Here is an 18,218-nt window from a genome sequence, read left to right as displayed (position 1 = left end):
GATAAGACCCTTATTCCTCGTCTGGGATTGTGTAGAGCTCTTTGAAGCTGCGTTGAAATTGCAATTTGGAACAACCCGTTTGACCCCATTGAAGTCCATTATGGGGAGAAAAATATCCTGGAATGTTTTCCTCAAAAAAAAACTTAATTTCTTTTCAACTGAAGAAAGAAAGACATGAACATCTTGGATTACGTGGGGGTGAGTAAATTGTCAGGAAATTTTAATTCTGAAGTGAACTACTCCTTTAAGGTGAATGTGGGAGCTAGTGTTTTATTACTTATATTAGAATTAAGTCTTGACCTTGAGAACCCTATATCATTGCTGACCCAACGTAATGTAATCATACTATAAAAATAATGTATCATTCCTTTCTGGCAGACACCAATTTTGTTTTGGGGAATGCCCAAATTGTGGATTGGCCTATCGTCTACAGCAATGATGGATTCTGCAAGCTGTCTGGTTACCATCGTGCTGAAGTCATGCAGAAGAGCAGCACATGCAGGTTCGTCCCTGTTTTTCTTCTTTATAATTAAACTGCGTCTAAGTGTCAACCCATATGACAACAAATGACAACCCATAACCATGTAATGGAGACTCACCGCAACCTTAATGGATTTTATGGCTCAGTAGTTTATAGAGATTCTTGGTTATATATGCCTCTTTGTTCTTCTCTCAGCTTCATGTATGGTGAACTCACTGACAAAGAAACCTGTGAGAAAGTCCGTCAGACCTTTGAGAACTATGAGATGAACTCCTTTGAAATACTCATGTACAAGAAGAACCGTGAGTTGGCTATTTGAAATCATTTGAAAAGAGTTTATGTTTATATTTATCAAGACATTAAAAAACTGCTGATATTGCAGGGATGCCAGTGTGGTTCTTCATCAAAATTGCTCCCATCCGAAATGAACAGGACAAAGTTGTACTTTTTCTCTGCACCTTCAGCGATATCACTGCATTCAAGCAGCCTATTGAAGATGACTCATCGAAAGGTTTGTTTTGACACATTTCCCATCACCCAAAGCGTTTCATCAGGCATAAATTGCACCTGGTTGGGTGTTTGACTTTAGATATTAACAGATTTATTAAGGATGTTGTTTTCACAGCTGGAACAATAGACTACCATGCAGGAATTAAACTTCCCATTTTAAAATACTGATTTATAAACACTCCTGACATTACACATGTATTTTTCTCTAACCATTTCCCCTTTTTATATGAATTAAGGCTGGGGAAAGTTTGCTCGCCTGACACGGGCATTGACCAGCAGCCGTGGTGTTTTACAGCAGCTGGCGCCGACTGTCCACAAGGGCGAGAACGTCCACAAGCACTCCCGTCTGGCCGAGGTACGTGTTTGTGATCACTGTTGTGTGTGTGTGTGTGTGTTCAAGCACTTTCATCAAAAGAACACTCCATCCATTTATACCTGAGCACTCTTGGCCACGAGTGTGTGCTGCAATCCCAAAAGCCCCTCTGCTGTCTTGAGATAAATCTCCAACATGTGCGGTTGCTGCTCACGTGACACACTGCATATGAACGTCCCCCTCAGTTCCTGCATCGGCACTCTTTCTTCAGCATAGTGCATGTGCACTGTATGCATGGAGATTCTTTTTTCGCGCTCAGCTCGTAAATAAGCCTGAAAGGACAGAACAACGACATCAAACTACTGGTGACGGCAACAACAATAGACTCCCGCATTGACAAGCGCTTCTGTGAGGGTGTTAAGAGATTCTTGCAAACCACATTATTGTATTGAGTCAGTGTTCACAGTTAGATATAGGGAACTAAGGAGTGGAATGGGCTAATGACAGCATTAGTGAATTTCCTCCCGCAGTTTCTTGTTTCACGTTCTTTTCAGTGTGTTGAAATCATAGTGTAGATTACAAAATCATTCTCATCGCCAACAGCACGTGTGTTCTCAAAACTCTGTTCTCACTCACACACACAGAAGGAAGCTTCAAAGTTTCAAATCTTCATTCATTCTGTGGTTGGATTTATTGTGGTTGAAAATACATTTTAGACTTTTTTTAACAATAAAATGGCAGTTGTGTTGCTAAGGCTATTTTAAATATACACCATGATGGGAAAAGAGGCAGTGAAATAGTAGTTGGAGAGCTCACTTCTAAGTAGTACTGGCTTTTTTTACTAACTTTTGTTCATTGTGGTTCTCTTCACTTTTCTGGAAACAGAAGTTTGCGGCTCCATTGTTGTAGTAAACTTGCACAATGTTCTTGAATTAATAATTGGTAGATGCACTCCGGTCTGTTAATGCAGAGACATTGACTTCACATTTTCACGCCCCAGACATGGCGCGGAACAAAGCAAACTGTGATTGGTTGCGTTACATGTACGTCAAACGTGAATTTGGGCACTGGAAAGGACATTGGGACACTGATGGTGACATGACAACATCCTCATTGTACAATATCACTACTGGCATTTATAAACAACAGCAGAACTGATATATTTCTGACATTATCTGTTAATGTTATTAATTATTATTATAAATACTTTTCTTGTTAAGTATACATGCAATATTAAATGTTAGCAAGATTATGTTCATTACCTGTGTAGTGATATATGTTTATTCTGAAATATAATTAAATAATGGTTTGTATTTTAAAAATCATCTATCGTGTGTTGTTATGTGTAGTGAAATGGCTCACGTGATTTATGTTTCACACTTCAGAACTTCCGTTAATGGAACATAGTGAGCATCGATGCTCCCTGGTTTTCACTGTGCTTTGTGGGGCTTTTTAGGGAGCTAACATTTTGGGGCCCTGGAAGGAGTTTGTGATTAAAACAGCTCTTGAAATAGTCAACTCCCAGATCAGTACCCTGACTACTAAACTAGGGAGCTGATTGAGATGCACCCACACACTGAGCTGTCTATGATCTGGGGCTTTTTTGTTGCAGACTTGAAAGGGTGATGAGCTTCTTCTGTCTTCTTGTCTGCACTGGGCTTATGTTCCTTTAGATAGAAGCAAGTGTGTGCAAATCTCCATTCCCAGATTCATGCTGTCACTGTCACAAATGTGCGGAAACAGTCATGTCCCTCTCAATCAAAGTTTCTGTCAATCTCTCGAGTTTATGCTCAAATACATCAGTATGCCATTTGTAGCCAGAGGAAATGTTCTCTTGCTGTCTCCCATAATGTTCATAACTTTTTTCCAGATAGTTACTCTGTCCTCTTCTAATTCTCTATCAGGTATTGCAGCTAGGCTCAGACATCCTCCCGCAGTACAAGCAAGAGGCTCCGAAAACACCTCCTCACATTATCCTGCATTACTGCACCTTCAAAACTACCTGGGACTGGGTGATTCTCATCCTCACCTTCTACACGGCCATTATGGTTCCCTACAACGTGTCCTTCAAGACCAAGCAAAACAACGTCACGTGGCTGGTAGTAGACAGCATTGTGGATGTGATTTTCCTGGTGGACATTGTGCTCAACTTCCACACCACCTTTGTTGGACCCGCTGGAGAGGTGATCTCAGACCCAAAGCTCATCCGCATGAACTACGTGAAGACCTGGTTCGTCATTGACCTCCTCTCCTGTCTTCCTTACGACGTCATTAATGCCTTTGAGAATGTTGACGAGGTGAGTTTTCTTCTGGAATTCTCCACCGATTGTTCAGAAATGTCAGAAAAAAATACCTTTAGGGATACAACAGGTTGTCACTGGGGCAGTACCCTTGAAGGGACAACTTTGTACTTTATCTACCCCTAAAAAGTACATATGGCCCCTGTTACTGCCAATATTGAGTTTTTATTCCTTACCTCTGGCTTACTTGCACATTCTGATTTTGCTGAGTTAAACAGATTATTCAACATAATTTGTTGATCCTGGAACAACATCATGGCCCAAAAATTTAACATCCTGGTCCTCCTAACCCTTTTCCTATTCCTACCCCTAAACTTAACCTACCCATATCTTATCCCTAAAATCGGAGGGAAATGATATGTGAATAACACTGATGTAGAAGCACCTAACCCTGTTTGGAATCCTAAACTTGACATAAACTGTAAACTTATCCCTCAAATCTGATTGGTTGATTGGAATATTGTTCCAGGAACATGTTGCACTTGGTGAAATCCGGTTCTGCGGCTTTACTCACTGGGAGACCAAAGCATTATGTGTTGACTTTCTAGAAGCTCCCTGTTTAAACTTCTCAGAGATGGGCGATGGAACCAAAATCTTTACCACAATATAAGTTATGTTCAACCACAGTAAGGAAAGACATAAAAAAATAGTAAATCAGAGACTTTACTAACTGAAATTAAAAACATTTCATATATTTCTCAACATTGTTGTTGAAATGACTGTGAATTAAATTTGGAAACTCACATCCTACTCTTTGACCATTTTTCACTTAAGATAACCGATCATATCGTCATTGATGCATTTTGAGATTTTTTTTTACACTCACCTAACAAAACTAACCATTTACTATCTAACCAAGACATTTCAGACTATTTTTTAGACTTTTCACGTGTGGCAACCAATCATATTTTCATTAATACTTTTAGAGAATTGCTTACTCCAGTAATAGTACAAAATTAACCAATATTTAAATCCTCTGGCATTCTAGACTTATACCGACTTTTTGAAAAACTTAAATTCAACATAAAACAAATAATAAATCCAAAATGAAAAATATACAATCTACCTCACTTCAATGTATAAAGTTTTCATTGTTATTTCAGCTGAGGTCAAGCCATGACATATACATTTTCTATAGAGGGTATACATCGCCGTCACTTTCCCGCCGGAACATGCCCCTTCAGCCGGACTGAGTGGCAAAAGAGCTGCATGACTGGCGTTAATAGGGGAAAACACGAGTGAAGCAAACAGTTATTAGTTTAAATTAAAGGTTGGACAGGATATTCTGAATATATTATAGGCCTAATAATTATTTTTTATAAAGTGCACTCTCTTTATTATCACTAAAAGCTGTCACTCATTAATGAACGCAATCTCACAAAGTTCAGTTATATTAATCAGTGAAGCTGATAACACAATGAATCTCTTATTCACATGATGTCTACACTTAGAGAGGATTTGTGCGTGTGCAGAACTCAGCACTGGATAAACACTCCAGCGGTGAGTGGATTTTAACTTCAACACCTGTGATTGGCCATTTGCTTTGTAGAAATCAAATTACATGTCTGTGATTGGCTACATTTCTCACCGAAGTGAAAACACGTTGGAAATTGAATCATTTGACGAGTGCAAATACAGATAAACACACAATCTTTTGCCAACTCTTTTTCGCTAATAATATGCTATTATTACGAATTCTTACAGAGGATTACGAGGATTACAGATCCTAGACCAGCAGTGTTGGGTAGCTTTTCCCTCTAAAAGCAATCAGTAGCAGAAGTAGCAGCCGGCGGCAGTGGTCTGAGTGAGAAAATTATAATATTAATAGCAAATGCTATTTTCAAGTCCGTCTCCCTGGTTCCGGAGGGGGGCACAGGGATGACCATAGGGTCCGTGGCCAAGCCTCCTCTTCACATGAGCTTGCGTTTACGGTATCATGGATTCAAATGTGTTTGAATGCAAGTCAATGGAATGAAAAGTGTAGTGTGACCGGTACTTAAATCTCTTAATTGCTCAGATGTTTGCTCAAGTCCCTGCGGTGCAGTTATATGTGCAGAATTTAGCTCCAACCCTTTTTAAACACTCCTGAACCAACTAATCAAGGCCTTCAGGATCACTGCAAACTTCCAGACAGGTGTTTTTGAGCTGATTGGAGCTAAAATCTGCAGGACACTGACCCTCCAGGGGAAGAGTTTGACCAGTGTCGGGTGTAATGCATTACTAAGCAATTAATTAATTAATTAATTAATTAATTACTTTCCCCTTGAAAAAGTAGAAACACTATAAAAACAATTCTATATAATACAGTCGTTTTTAATGTAACCTTCTCCCTTTAAATACTTTGGTTAGTTCAAGAATAATTTATGCAATTTTATATTGTTTATTTGAAAGAATTAAAAGAGCAGTTTCATTTTTATCCTTGTATTGTTCCACTGGTTGAGGCTGATATGGGATTTAGAAAGTAATTATAAATTGTAATGTTTACTTCTGTTTTAGTTTTGTTTTTCTTTTGCTCTTTTCTCGTATGCCTGAGTTCTTAGTTAGTTTCCCTGTTTGTGAATTAGTTTCCATATAGTTCCTAATTCTACGCACCTGTTCTGTTTCTCTTTTGATTACTTTTGCTATTTAAGCCTTGAGTTTCCCTTATTCATTTGTCTGTTGTCGTCTGTTAATGTGGTTGAGTTCTAGTTTATTTCCTGCGATTCTCCTAACTTCTACTAACTTCTAACTTCTACTCGTATCACATGCACTTCAATTCAGCCACCCGTGACAGTAATAAGTAATGCAATAATTTTTAGAGAGTGTAATACAATAAAATAATTACACTGTAATACAATATAATTACACTGTTGAATATGTAATACAAGCTGAGTGACACGTGTGCTAGACTATAAACACTATAAATAAAGTTATATCTAAATCTGGAAAATCATTTCTATATATTGTCTTATCGCCAAGCCCTAAAATTTGTTTTATAGTAAAGTACAAAGGCAAGACTTTCTATAATGCTGCTCTGAAACAATGTGTATTTGGAAAAGCACCATACAAATAAATTTGACTTAACTTGACATATTAGCACCTTAGAATAGTAAGTATCCAGTGACATTTTTTTTTTCTCTGATAGTGTATAGTTTTGTAAGTGCTATTTCAAAAACTACAGGAATATTGAAGTGGTGTCTGAAAGCATGAGCCCTTGTCAGTCTCAATCTTTCTGCTGAAATTGCATTATTGCCACGCAGTCAGTCTTGATGGCTTTGCCGCACTGAAGCGGCGTTTTCAGGATTGATTTCATCCTAGCATGTCAGGTATTTCCCTCGGGACCTCTGTGAATGAAGCTGGCAGTGATTTTTTTCTGTGAGTGATAATGCTACATCATGCATAGAATCGCTGCGGTTTACCACAAAAGAAACCTCCACAGGAGACAAAGGCTTTGCACCCTGTAAAACCCAGTGTCAGTGGTTCATAACTTCATGCCCCTCAGAAGCCATTATCATTAATGGCTAGTGGATCCCAGCAGCCATCATTCCCGTTGTTGTGCGGCGCCCAGCTCATTCAAGCATAGCTTTACTTGCAGCTTATGCTGCACTGCAGACGGCGTGAAACTTTGTTGTCAATGATTAGTGCATCAAACATGGGTTTATAATTGAGAAGCTTTTTTAAGTTTTAAGGTGTTTTCAATCTCCCTATGGATCTGCATATTCACAGTTAATGGCACCTACACCGATCAGGCATAACAATATGACCAGCTTCCTAACATTGTGTTGGTCCCCTTTTTCTGCCAAAACATCCACATGGATGACAGGACCCAAGGTTTCCCAGCAGAACATTGCCCAAGCATCACAGTGCCTCCGTCGGCTTTCCTTCTTCCCATAGTGCATCCTGGTGCCATGTGTTCCCCAGGTAAGCGACGCACGTGCACCCGGCCATCCACGTGATGTAAAAGAAAACGTGATTCATCAGAGCAGACCACCTTCTTACATTGCTCCGTGGTCCAGTTCTGATGCTCACATGCTCACTGTTGGTGCTTTTGGCGGTGGACAGGGGACAGCATTGGCACCCTGACTGGTCTGCGGGCAATGCCGCCAATACACAAAAAACTCTGATGCACTGTGTGTTCTGACACCTATCTATCAGAACCAGCATTAACTTTTTTTAGCAATTTGAGCTACAGTAGCTTGTCTGTTTGATCGGACCACATGGACCAGCTTTTGTTCCCTACATGTATCAATGAGCCTCAGCCGCCCATGACCTTGTCGCCGATTCACCACTGTTCCTTCCTCTGAGCTTTTTTACCACTGCAGACCGGGAACACCCCAAAAGAGCTGCAGTTTTGGAGATGCTCTGACCCAGTCGTCCAGCCCTCACAAATTTTGGCCCTTGTCAGACTCGTTCAAATCCTTACGCTTGCCATTTTTCCTGCTTCTAACACATCAACTTTGAGGACAAAATGCTCACTTGCTGCCTAATATATCCCACCCACTAACAGGTGCCATGATGAAGAGACACTCAGTGGTATTCACTTCACACAGATTCCTAATGTTATGTCTGATCGGTGTATGAGCTGTTTCTTTAACTATATGAACCTCTTGCCAAGAACACAAATGACATTGTCAATATATAAGGCCATTTGCATCAGAACATTGAGTCTGTAGGCCAAAATCAGCAGCTACTAGACTTATTATCCCCACTCAAACGCAATGTCATGTAGAAGTCATGCTCATTAGTGGCTCATGTACTTTGATTCAGCGTCTCTGAAGCCCACAGCAATAGCATTTGTGTTTCCTGAAGACTGCAGTGGAAAGAGCCACACAGTTCAATAATTAATGATTGAATTGAACTGTGGACATTTACATTCTTTGAATACTAGAATAGAAAGAGACTCTAATAATCCCGGCTCCTCATAAGTGAGGGATTCAGGATTCCTTCAGGAGCACAAATGGTTAATATGGATTGTGTTCACTTTGTGTGTGGCTCTGTACAAACATCAGTTTAATGATAGCAGTATGTTGGAACTGGACGCTCTTTTCTTGACAGCTGTATATTGTAAAAGGTCTAAGCGCCCCAAACATTTTTTAACGGCTTCACATTGCATGCTTCTTCTTTTTTTATAACAGAAAAGTGTAGTAGTAGTCTATAAATAAGTCCAGTTTTGTAGGAGGCACAGCGAGTGACAGACTGGATTTTAGGTATTAAATATCAAACCAGCAGCTTAAATACAGATCTTAAAGTCATCATGAAATGTGCTTTGCAACCCATTTCACTCATTTTTCAATGAGAAGAAAAGGCTGGACTTGTTTTTATATTGTCTGATTTGAAAATGTAAAAAACTAAAAGGGCATTTCACATAGATCCATACCTGAATACAAGTTTGCTGTCAATTAGTGAATGAGTGAATGAACATTTTGTTCCAGGAATCAGACTGTATTGTAATACCGAAGAAATTGGCAAAATTGAAAAAAATCTGAGGAAATCAGTAACATCAAAAAGTTCAAGTTAAGAAATTCGATTTTTATTTTGTACTCATACATTTTAATTACTCTGAACTTGAAATATTTGAGTAAGCTAATTAATTAAATAAAATTAACGTGTAATCTCAATTTAAATATCTTTAGTAGTGGAATTGTCTTGGTTATGTATGTAACCCTCGTTCCCTGAAGGAGGGAATGGAGATGCCACGTCGGGAAGACCGAAGAATAGGATTCTCGCCAGAGAGACCAATCTACTTTGAGTGTAACTAAATGAGCCAATGCACATTGACATGCAATGATTGCAGCAGCTGCTCTGTCTCGCAGCGCAGGTATAAATGAGCAGCTGGTGCGTTGCATTATTCAGTTTTTCGCAGAGGAGCCGAGTCTGTGACCTGGCACCCCAGCAGGGTACAGCAGTCGTGGCGTCTCCATTCCCTCCTTCAGGGAACGAGGGTTCCATATTTACATATGGAGACATACCGAGACATTCCCATTCAGCCGGTCAATTCCAACGCCATGTCGGGAAGACTGACGAATAGGAATCCCTACCAAAACGCCATGAGCGCTGTCCCCTTCCAGTGCCCTGTGTGAGCCTCCTGAACTCTCTTACCTCGACAAACAGGTTCCACTTCAATGCTTAAGCGTGTCTCGTAGACGGTACTCAAGCCAAAGTGATGGTGTTAAGTACCTCTTGGGGTAAGTCACCTAGAACCTCTGTGTCCCGTCCAGATGTTTCCAGCGGTCTGGACTCAGGTACCACTGGGTGCCCTCTCTCTGAGAAAGAAAATCCTTCCTTAGAGGAATCTGCCAGGGAGGGGCTGTCGTGATGAGCTGAGTCTGGGATTCAGGTCTGGTTGGGCCAGTAGGGCGCAACTAGCAAGACATGCTTCTCGTCCACCCTGACTTTGCACAGGGTCTGTGCAAGTAGTCTCACTGGGGGAAACGCATATTTGTGAAGACCCCGAGGCCGGGTGTTCCCTCGGTCAGGGAGTAAAACAACTGGCAGTGAGACATTTCTGGAGAGGCAAACAGGTCGACCTGAGCCTCTCCGAACTGTCTCCAGATCAGCTGGACCACCTGGGGGTGGAGTCGCCACTCTCTCGGGAGCGCAGCTCGTGAGAGTTCGTCGGCCACGCGGTTGAGCACACCGGGGACATAAATGGCCCAAAGCGACCTCAGATGCTTCTGATTCCAGAGGAGGAGTTGGTGGGTGACATGCAATGGGAGCGTAGATCACCATGCCAGTTAATGTACGCAACGGTCGCAGTTTTGTCCGTACGGACCAATACATCTTTGCCCTGTAGCGGCTTTTTGAGGCGGCTCAGTGCAAGATGTACTGCTAGCAACTTGAGGCAGTTGATGTGCCAATGCAGGTGCAAGCCCGCCCAAACCCCTGACACTGCATGCAATTTGTACGTGGCCCCCCAGCCCGTGGCAGAGGGGTACAAGTACACCAGTTTGGGAACCACTGGTTTAATACAATGGTGTTAGCCTGGAGCGGGACTACTTTTTGGGCCAATGACAGACGAGCAAATGAGCGATTGCTTTTACTATTTCAAACCTATTTCATGGTTTCGTTCTCCGGCCACCAGGTGCTGTTGCGGTGCTGTTGCGGTGCGGATGGGGTCCGGCATTAGGGGTTTTCTGTTTTAGTTGAGGATGGTGTTGTTTACATGGCGCCGAATTAAATAACTAATCAGTTTTTACAACAAAAATGAATCTATCAAAAACTTACTTTAGCTTTTCATCTAATTCAAAATGAATTACCAATTATCACTGTAAAGCTGCTTTGAAGCAATCTGTGTTGTGAAAAGCGCTATATAAATGAAGGTGACTTGACTTGACTTTTTGATATTTTTTCTTTAATATGATGTGGATGGATTTATCAGAAACTGGTATTAAGAAAGTAATTTGGGTCACTTTCAGTTTCATGTTGACTTTTAGCACAGTACCGCACACAACCTGTCAGGTGCCGTCCTCAGTCTTGGTTTTGGCATAGACTCGTTCATTTAATCCCTCGGTAGGAAGTGCACACTCAAAGCTGTATTTTTTCTGGGGCTTTGCATAGCTGTCAGGCCGCTGTAGCAGAGCCTTTAGGGAGCAGGAGTGTCAGAGCAGGAGATTATAACACTCATACACAGTCCTCGTTCCCACAGCAGCAGAGGACGCCTGTGCTGGGCACGTCAACACCAGTTATCCTTCATTTCTCTGGTGATGCTGCAGGCAGAATACAGTTAAAGCCCAGCCAGGGTAGTGCTGCTTCTGCAGGGAAATGGGGCTTTTTCAACTCTTTCTAGAGTTGTCACAATAACATTTAAGCTGTCAATAGCAGAAAAACAAGATATAAATGCATTAACAGTAAGGAATTATATAAGGTACAAAAACAGAAATTACAACCAGTACTTTTAGTAAAAAGTAAAATTTTAGCTATTTGTTATTTGTATTGCTCGCTATTGACGCGCTTAACTGTTCCGCAATTTGGATTTGAGCCAATCACATACTAATTTTGGCTTGCTAATTATAAAAGGAGTGTACAGCAACTGCAAGGATACTTAAAAGGTTAGTTCACCCAAAAATGAAAATTCTGTCATTAATTACTTACCCTCATGTCGTTCGACACCCGTCAGACCTCCGTTCATCTTCGGAACAGAAATGTGATAACGATTTCAAAACAAGGCATCATGAAGCTTCGAAGCGTTATGAATCAGTGAGCCGAATGATGATTCGGATCGCGTGTCAAACCGCCAAACTGCTGAAATTTGGCGATTCAAACCGCTGATTCAACTCGCTGATTCATAACGCTTCGAAGCTTCATGAGGCCATGTTTTGAAATCGTCATCACTATGTAAGTCGTTATTCAGGGTTTTTTTGCGCACAAAAACTATTGTCGCCGATTCATAAAGTTATTTTAGAACCACTGTAGTGAGATGGACTTTGTAACGACGTCTTTAGTACCTTTTAAGGGTCTTGAGAGTGTAACGTGCCATTGTGCCAATGGAGGCCTTTCAGAGCCGTCAGATTTCAACTAAAATATCTTCATTTCTGTTCCGAAGATGAACGGAGGTCTGACGGCTGTCGAACGACATGAGGGTAAGTAATTGATGACAGAATTTTCATTTTTGGGTGAACTAACCCTTTAAACTCTCTGACCACTCTTTAAATGGAAAACCATTAGTTAGTGGGGTCGGCAGTGCCCAAGTGTTTGCCCTGTTTCTGTTGTTTAGAACAATATTTGCTGCTAGGAAATATTTACCCAACTAACAGCCCAGCAAGCAATAGCCGTAATTTCACCGTCTCTGTTAACTATAGACACGATATAATACGGCTATGCATAACCCACTACTAGCCAAAATAACCTTGAATTTGGTAACATGCCGTTTCTGCCAAAATAACTTGTGAGATGTATGATATTCCATCAAGTAAGCAAATTCAACAGTGATTACAAGGTGTTTGGTTTCATTTCTTTGACATTTTCATGTTCTAGATTCTATTCTTGGGCTATGGTTAGATGTCTGTGTTTGGACGGCTATTAGACATCTTTAAAATGCAAAATTGCTTGCTGGGAGGGAACATTCTCAAAACTTTGGCTTGCGTTCTGGCAAGGTTCTGTCAAAGTTATGAACAAATGTTCTTCCAGTAACATTAGGGCCAGTCGTGGCCTAATGGTTAGAGAGTCGGCCTTGTAACCCGAAGATTGCAGGTTCAAGTCTCAGGTCTGGCAGGAAGTGTTGGTGGGGGCAATATGGCTGCCCACTGCTCTGTGTGTGTTCACTACTGTGTGTGTGCACTTAGATGGTTCAAATGCAGAGCACAAATTCCTAGTATGGGTCACCATACTTGACCTCACGTCACTTCACTTCACTTCACTTAATATAATTAATTCAAAGTTATCTGGTCTTTAATACTGTTTTAAGAATAATAAAATGATTAATGTTCGCATAACCAAGAAAAAAACATTTTCACAACTGGACGTTTTGAACGTTCAGAAAACATTCAGAAATAGCAATTTCATAACTTAATGGGAACATTAGCAAACTGTTTTCAGAACATATCCTTGTTAGCTGGGTATTTGTTCTATTGTTAATTTCTGTTCTATTTTTCAGTTGGTATTGGTTGGTATTGTGCAGTGTTGGGGAGAAACTAGTAACATGTAATGGAGTTACATAATTTACAAAATTAATGTAACTGTAATCTGTTATAGTTACTGAGAAACAAATGTGTAATTAAATTACACTTACTTATGAAAATGTTGATGATTACAAAGGGGGGTTAAATCCATCGATGTCTCTTGCCACTTAGAGGCCGTTTAGTGAAGCAATGCTATTCTGATGCTTTTGAGTTCTCTTGTTTGAAATTGCAGTGCACCACGTCTGCCAATTACATCAATCCATAGAACCTGAAAGCTTTAGGCTACAACCTGTCTGAGTTGAAAAAAATGCATTCCAGTGCTGTAAATTTAAAAATGATTTAATCCAGGAATTAGAAAAGGGCGCAAACATAACAGTTCAACGCAAAACATGTTTGCCAACTATTAAAATGCTATCAACATCGAAGGTTTCAATGTCGAACCTGAGGAAGAATCTCCTATGATGAATGTTAACCTTAAGCGCCACCTAGTGGACAAATCTCTCTATTAGTTTATCCCGTTTTGACTTGCAAAATAGAGCTATATACAGTAACTACACAACAATTGGTTATTGAGTCTAAACAATAGTTTAGGTATTTAGGTAAATATTTTAAGTCTGTTTGGGTTGCCAGTGAGAAATCAATATTAGGCCTTAAATGGCATTATGTTTTCCGTTCACACACACATAGTGGTCAAATGAATATTATGCAGATTTTTACAATTTCATACCATTTATATCAGTAAGAAGAAAAACATAATTTCTCTCAGGACCACTATCGTCAAAGATGATTGACAATTAGCATACAGTTCGGATTGGCGGGATGGTTCTGCTCTGGGCAGCCTAGCCTAGCATGGATAAAAGCAGGGAGATCAGCGATAACCCCCCTAGGGTAAACAGAACAGAACCAACATAAATGTATTGCAGATATCATTAATGTTCAATAATAATGTACACATAATTTGAGAAATTAGTCTGATTCAAAGGGGAATCAGAAGGCCAAATCCAGACCGGACGAGAGGAGGAGCTGGGGATGGAGGGGGGTATTTGGCTACTGAGCAACATGATGAGCTGCTGATAATACTGAAGGACCTTATACACGGATCAGACATAACATTATGACAGGTGAAGTGAATAACACTGATTATCTCTTCATCATGGCACCTGTTAGTGGGTGGGATATATTAGGCAGCAAGTGAAAATTTTGTCATCAAAGTTGATGTGTCAGAAGCAGGAAAAATGGGCAAGCGTAAGGATTTTAGCGAGTTTGACAAGGGCCAAATTATGATGGCTAGACGACTGGGTCAGAGCATCTCCAAGAGCCTGTACACACAGAGATGCGTTTAGCTGTATAAACTGAGTTTCATCCAGACGGATCTGTTTTTTTGAGACCCTGAAACTTCTATTTTTTGAAACCAGGTCCCAGAGTGGATAAATCTGAAACCGACACCCTTGAGTTTTCGTGTGTACAGCCAATCCGTATATTTTGTGAAATGATGAAGTCATCACCCCACGTTTCGACCCTAGTCAGACACCGCATGCGCATGCTCCAAGTCTTCTTTTCTGTTTTTAGTGTATCTCTGTGGCAGAATTACAGCGCCACATACTGGTCTGGTATGTATACTACATTGTTTTGTTGTTGTCTGCAGAGGTCAGTATCTATCAAAAGTGGTCCAAGGAAGGAACAGTGGTGAACCGGCGACAGGGTCATGGGTGGCCAAGGCTCATTGATGCACGTGGGGAGCGAAGGCCCATGTGGTCCAATCAAACAGACAAGCTACTCTAGCTCAAATTGCTCAAGAAATTAATGCTGGTTCTGATAGAAAGGTGTCACAATACACAGTGCATCACAGTTTGTTGCGTATGGGGCTGCATAGATGCAGACCAGTCAGGGTGCCCATGTTGACCCCTGTCCACCGCCGAAAGCACCAACAGTGGGCACGTGAGCATCAGAACTCCACCATAGAGCAATGGAAGAAGGTTTGGGAAATGTTCTGCTGAGAAACCTTGGGTCCTGCCATCCATGTGGATGTTACTTTGACACGTACCACCTCCCTAAGCATTGTTGCAGACCACGTACGCCCTTTCATGGAAATGGTATTCCCTGGTGGCTGTGGCCTCTTTCAGCAGGATAATGCGCCCTGCCACATAACAAAAATGGTTCAGGAATGGTTTGAGGAGCACAACAACGAGTTTGAGGTGATGACTTGGCCTTCCAATTCCCCAGATCTCAATTAAATCGAGCATCTGTGGGATGCAAACAATTCCGATCCATGGAGGCCCCACCTAAATTACAGGACTTAAAGGATCTGCTGCTAACATTTTGATGCCAGATGCCACAGCACACCTTCAGGGGTCTAGAGGAGCCCATGCCTTCATGGGTCAGGGCTGTTTGGGCAGCAAAAGGTGGACCAACATAATATTAGGATTGTGTTGTTATGCCTTATGCCATAATGTTATGGCTGATCTTTGTATATATAGATGCTGTGATAGGCTGAGAGTCAGCTGATGCGAGCTTGACTGACGTGACCTGCCAGAATTAACGCAAATGTAATCAGTTACATTACTTTAGTAAAATAATTAAAATAGGTACACTACTCATTACATTTTAAATAGGGTAACTTGTAATCTGTAACCTTTTACATTTCCAAAGTAACCTTCCAAACACTGGCATTGTGAAAATTACGTGGTGCGCATGCAAATTAGTTCAGACCAATACGGGGAAAAAAATGGTAGACAGGCTGAATAAAAATGCAAATTCACTCTCTGATAGTAGGTGGCGCTTATGGGAAAGCAAACATATGGCAGTACACAAGGTGGTGCTCAATTTTACATTTCTGCTTGTCATAGAGAAGACAGGATGTCAAACAGTATTTACTTTTTTTCAAACAGCCGATCAGATTTTTGTAATCATAAGCCGTCTTTCCAAAGAAAGTACCCGGAACAATTTGTACCAGGAACTTTTTTACAGGACCCCCCCCCCCCCCCCCCCCCAGATCTGCTACTGTCTGCGTTTCCACTGCGGTCTAAAGTACCGGGAAGATTAGGCAAATTAGTCCGGTGATGTAGGACTGCGCGCGGCTGCTCCTCCCAGTCAGCGACGGACAGTAATAATTTTTGCGCGATACTGTCTGCAACAATAACGAGGAGATGCAAGCAGCACTGCTTTTGGTAGTTATGTATTGGTTTAATAAAGAGGTAATTTACAAATTGGCGGAAAAGAGACGAGCACTGACACTAAAGCGTATTCTGAAAGCTCGTAAAGCTGGATTTAAAATAAGACAACGTATGTTATTATCAGCTATTACGGACATTGACCGTGAGATGGCTGAGACGAACGCGCGCCATCAGACAGAAAGAGCAAGACTGATATTTACTGAACGTAGAACGAGTGAACCTCACAAAAGACTTTTAAAACTGCCGGTTGAAATAAAATGCGGCGTGAGTTCAACCAATCAGCATGTTCAGCGCCCAAGTCCCACCCCGAAAGTTCCCAAACTTTTAAAAAGTACTACCCCGGGAGCAGGGCCGTTTGGAGGGGGAAATATTTACCCGGAACTCCATTTAGACCCTGGTTCCTGTGGTCAAAACACACAGAGTACCAGCCCAAAGTTCCTAGTTCCGGGGGAAAGTTCCTGCGGTGGAAACGTGGCTATAATGGAGTTTTTCAGTCAACACCAAATACAAGAGTACAGAGACAAGCGATCATGTTCCGAGTACTTCCTCTGCTATTCAATGTAGCATATCAAAATAGTCTCTTCATGTCGATCTGAACGTATTCATACATTTTTGGACCGAACCTTCATCTTGGTGCGAAAAGGCTTTTAGTTGGTTAATATTCCATGAGAGAAAAAGATTTTAGAACCATTCACTGGGTCACCATCCATGGTTTACTTTACGACCCTTTCAGGACTGGACCTGTAGTAATTGTACTGTTTTGTAAGTCTTTATGGGTAAAATCATCTTCTAAATGAACACTAACTAAAATATTCACTAATTCATTATTTCTTTCAGGGCATCAGCAGCCTCTTCAGTTCTCTGAAGGTGGTGCGTTTGTTGCGACTCGGGCGTGTGGCCCGTAAGCTGGACCATTACATTGAATACGGTGCGGCGGTGCTGGTGTTGCTGGTTTGTGTGTTCGGCCTGGCTGCCCACTGGCTGGCCTGCATCTGGTACAGCATCGGTGACTATGAGGTCATAGATGAAGAAGCCAACATGATCCGTACGGACAGCTGGCTGTATCTTCTGGGAGAATCCGTCGGCACACCATATCGCTTCAACACCAGTGGCACAGGGAGGTGGGAAGGGGGTCCCAGCAAAGATTCGCTCTACATCACCTCATTGTATTTCACCATGACCAGCCTGACCAGTATTGGCTTCGGGAACATCGCCCCCACCACAGATGGAGAGAAGATCTTCGCCGTGGCCATGATGATGATTGGCTGTGAGTAAAACATTTCTCGACCACTACAAGAAATTCAAGTTGCATATAAATTGCACTTTCTGGAATAAAAAAAGATTGACAGGTCCATTATTGTAGGGATCAATTTCCTCAAACAAAAACAGTCAGAAAAACTCCAATCTGCAGGCTATTAGTTTTATTTAATATAAAAAACCCTGTAAAGATGTTTGGTGTCACCGTGTTTGTTGTAAAAGTTTGGACTGCAGGCACTTTCTCTGCCGTTGACAGACTCTCAGTGGAACATCAGATCTATATAGAGCCCTGTGCTGATCTAGATTACTCTGTCCAGACTCCGGCACGCAGAACACTATGATGAATTACATTAATGCTTAATACTGGTAAGGCCCTACTTTTCTGCACTGGCAGAATTCGAAGATGCTCCCCTTGGTTTTAAACCAATTTTTGGCCACATCTATGGAATGTTGTTGATTACCACAGTAAATACAAGGTCACACTTTATTTTATTTTGTTAATGTTTTCATTTACTTAGATACATTATTACAGAGTCCTTCTACTTAACTACATGTACTTTTTGGAGCTGCTCACAATTACACATAGTT

The 18,218-nt window shown here is 41.2% G+C and overlaps 1 protein-coding gene across 1 annotated transcript in view; it reads left to right on the top strand.

Moving 5' to 3' along the window:
* kcnh1b (potassium voltage-gated channel, subfamily H (eag-related), member 1b) overlaps positions 1-18,218 on the top strand; it is a gene marked incomplete at both ends in the record, with an annotated part of 91,062 nt that overhangs the window by 10,098 nt on the left and 62,746 nt on the right. Inside the window, 6 exons of the mRNA XM_079808335.1 lie at positions 379-502; positions 677-783; positions 864-992; positions 1,228-1,346; positions 3,209-3,601; positions 17,211-17,640. Of these exons, the coding sequence (XP_079664461.1) occupies positions 379-502; positions 677-783; positions 864-992; positions 1,228-1,346; positions 3,209-3,601; positions 17,211-17,640 (1,302 nt within the window). The remainder of the gene's footprint in view (positions 1-378; positions 503-676; positions 784-863; positions 993-1,227; positions 1,347-3,208; positions 3,602-17,210; positions 17,641-18,218) is intronic.

This window comes from Gobio gobio, assembly GCF_949357685.1.
Source record: "Gobio gobio genome assembly, chromosome: 24".
Classification (NCBI taxonomy): Eukaryota; Metazoa; Chordata; class Actinopteri; order Cypriniformes; family Gobionidae; genus Gobio; species Gobio gobio.
This window is presented reverse-complemented; position numbering and strand designations above follow the sequence as displayed.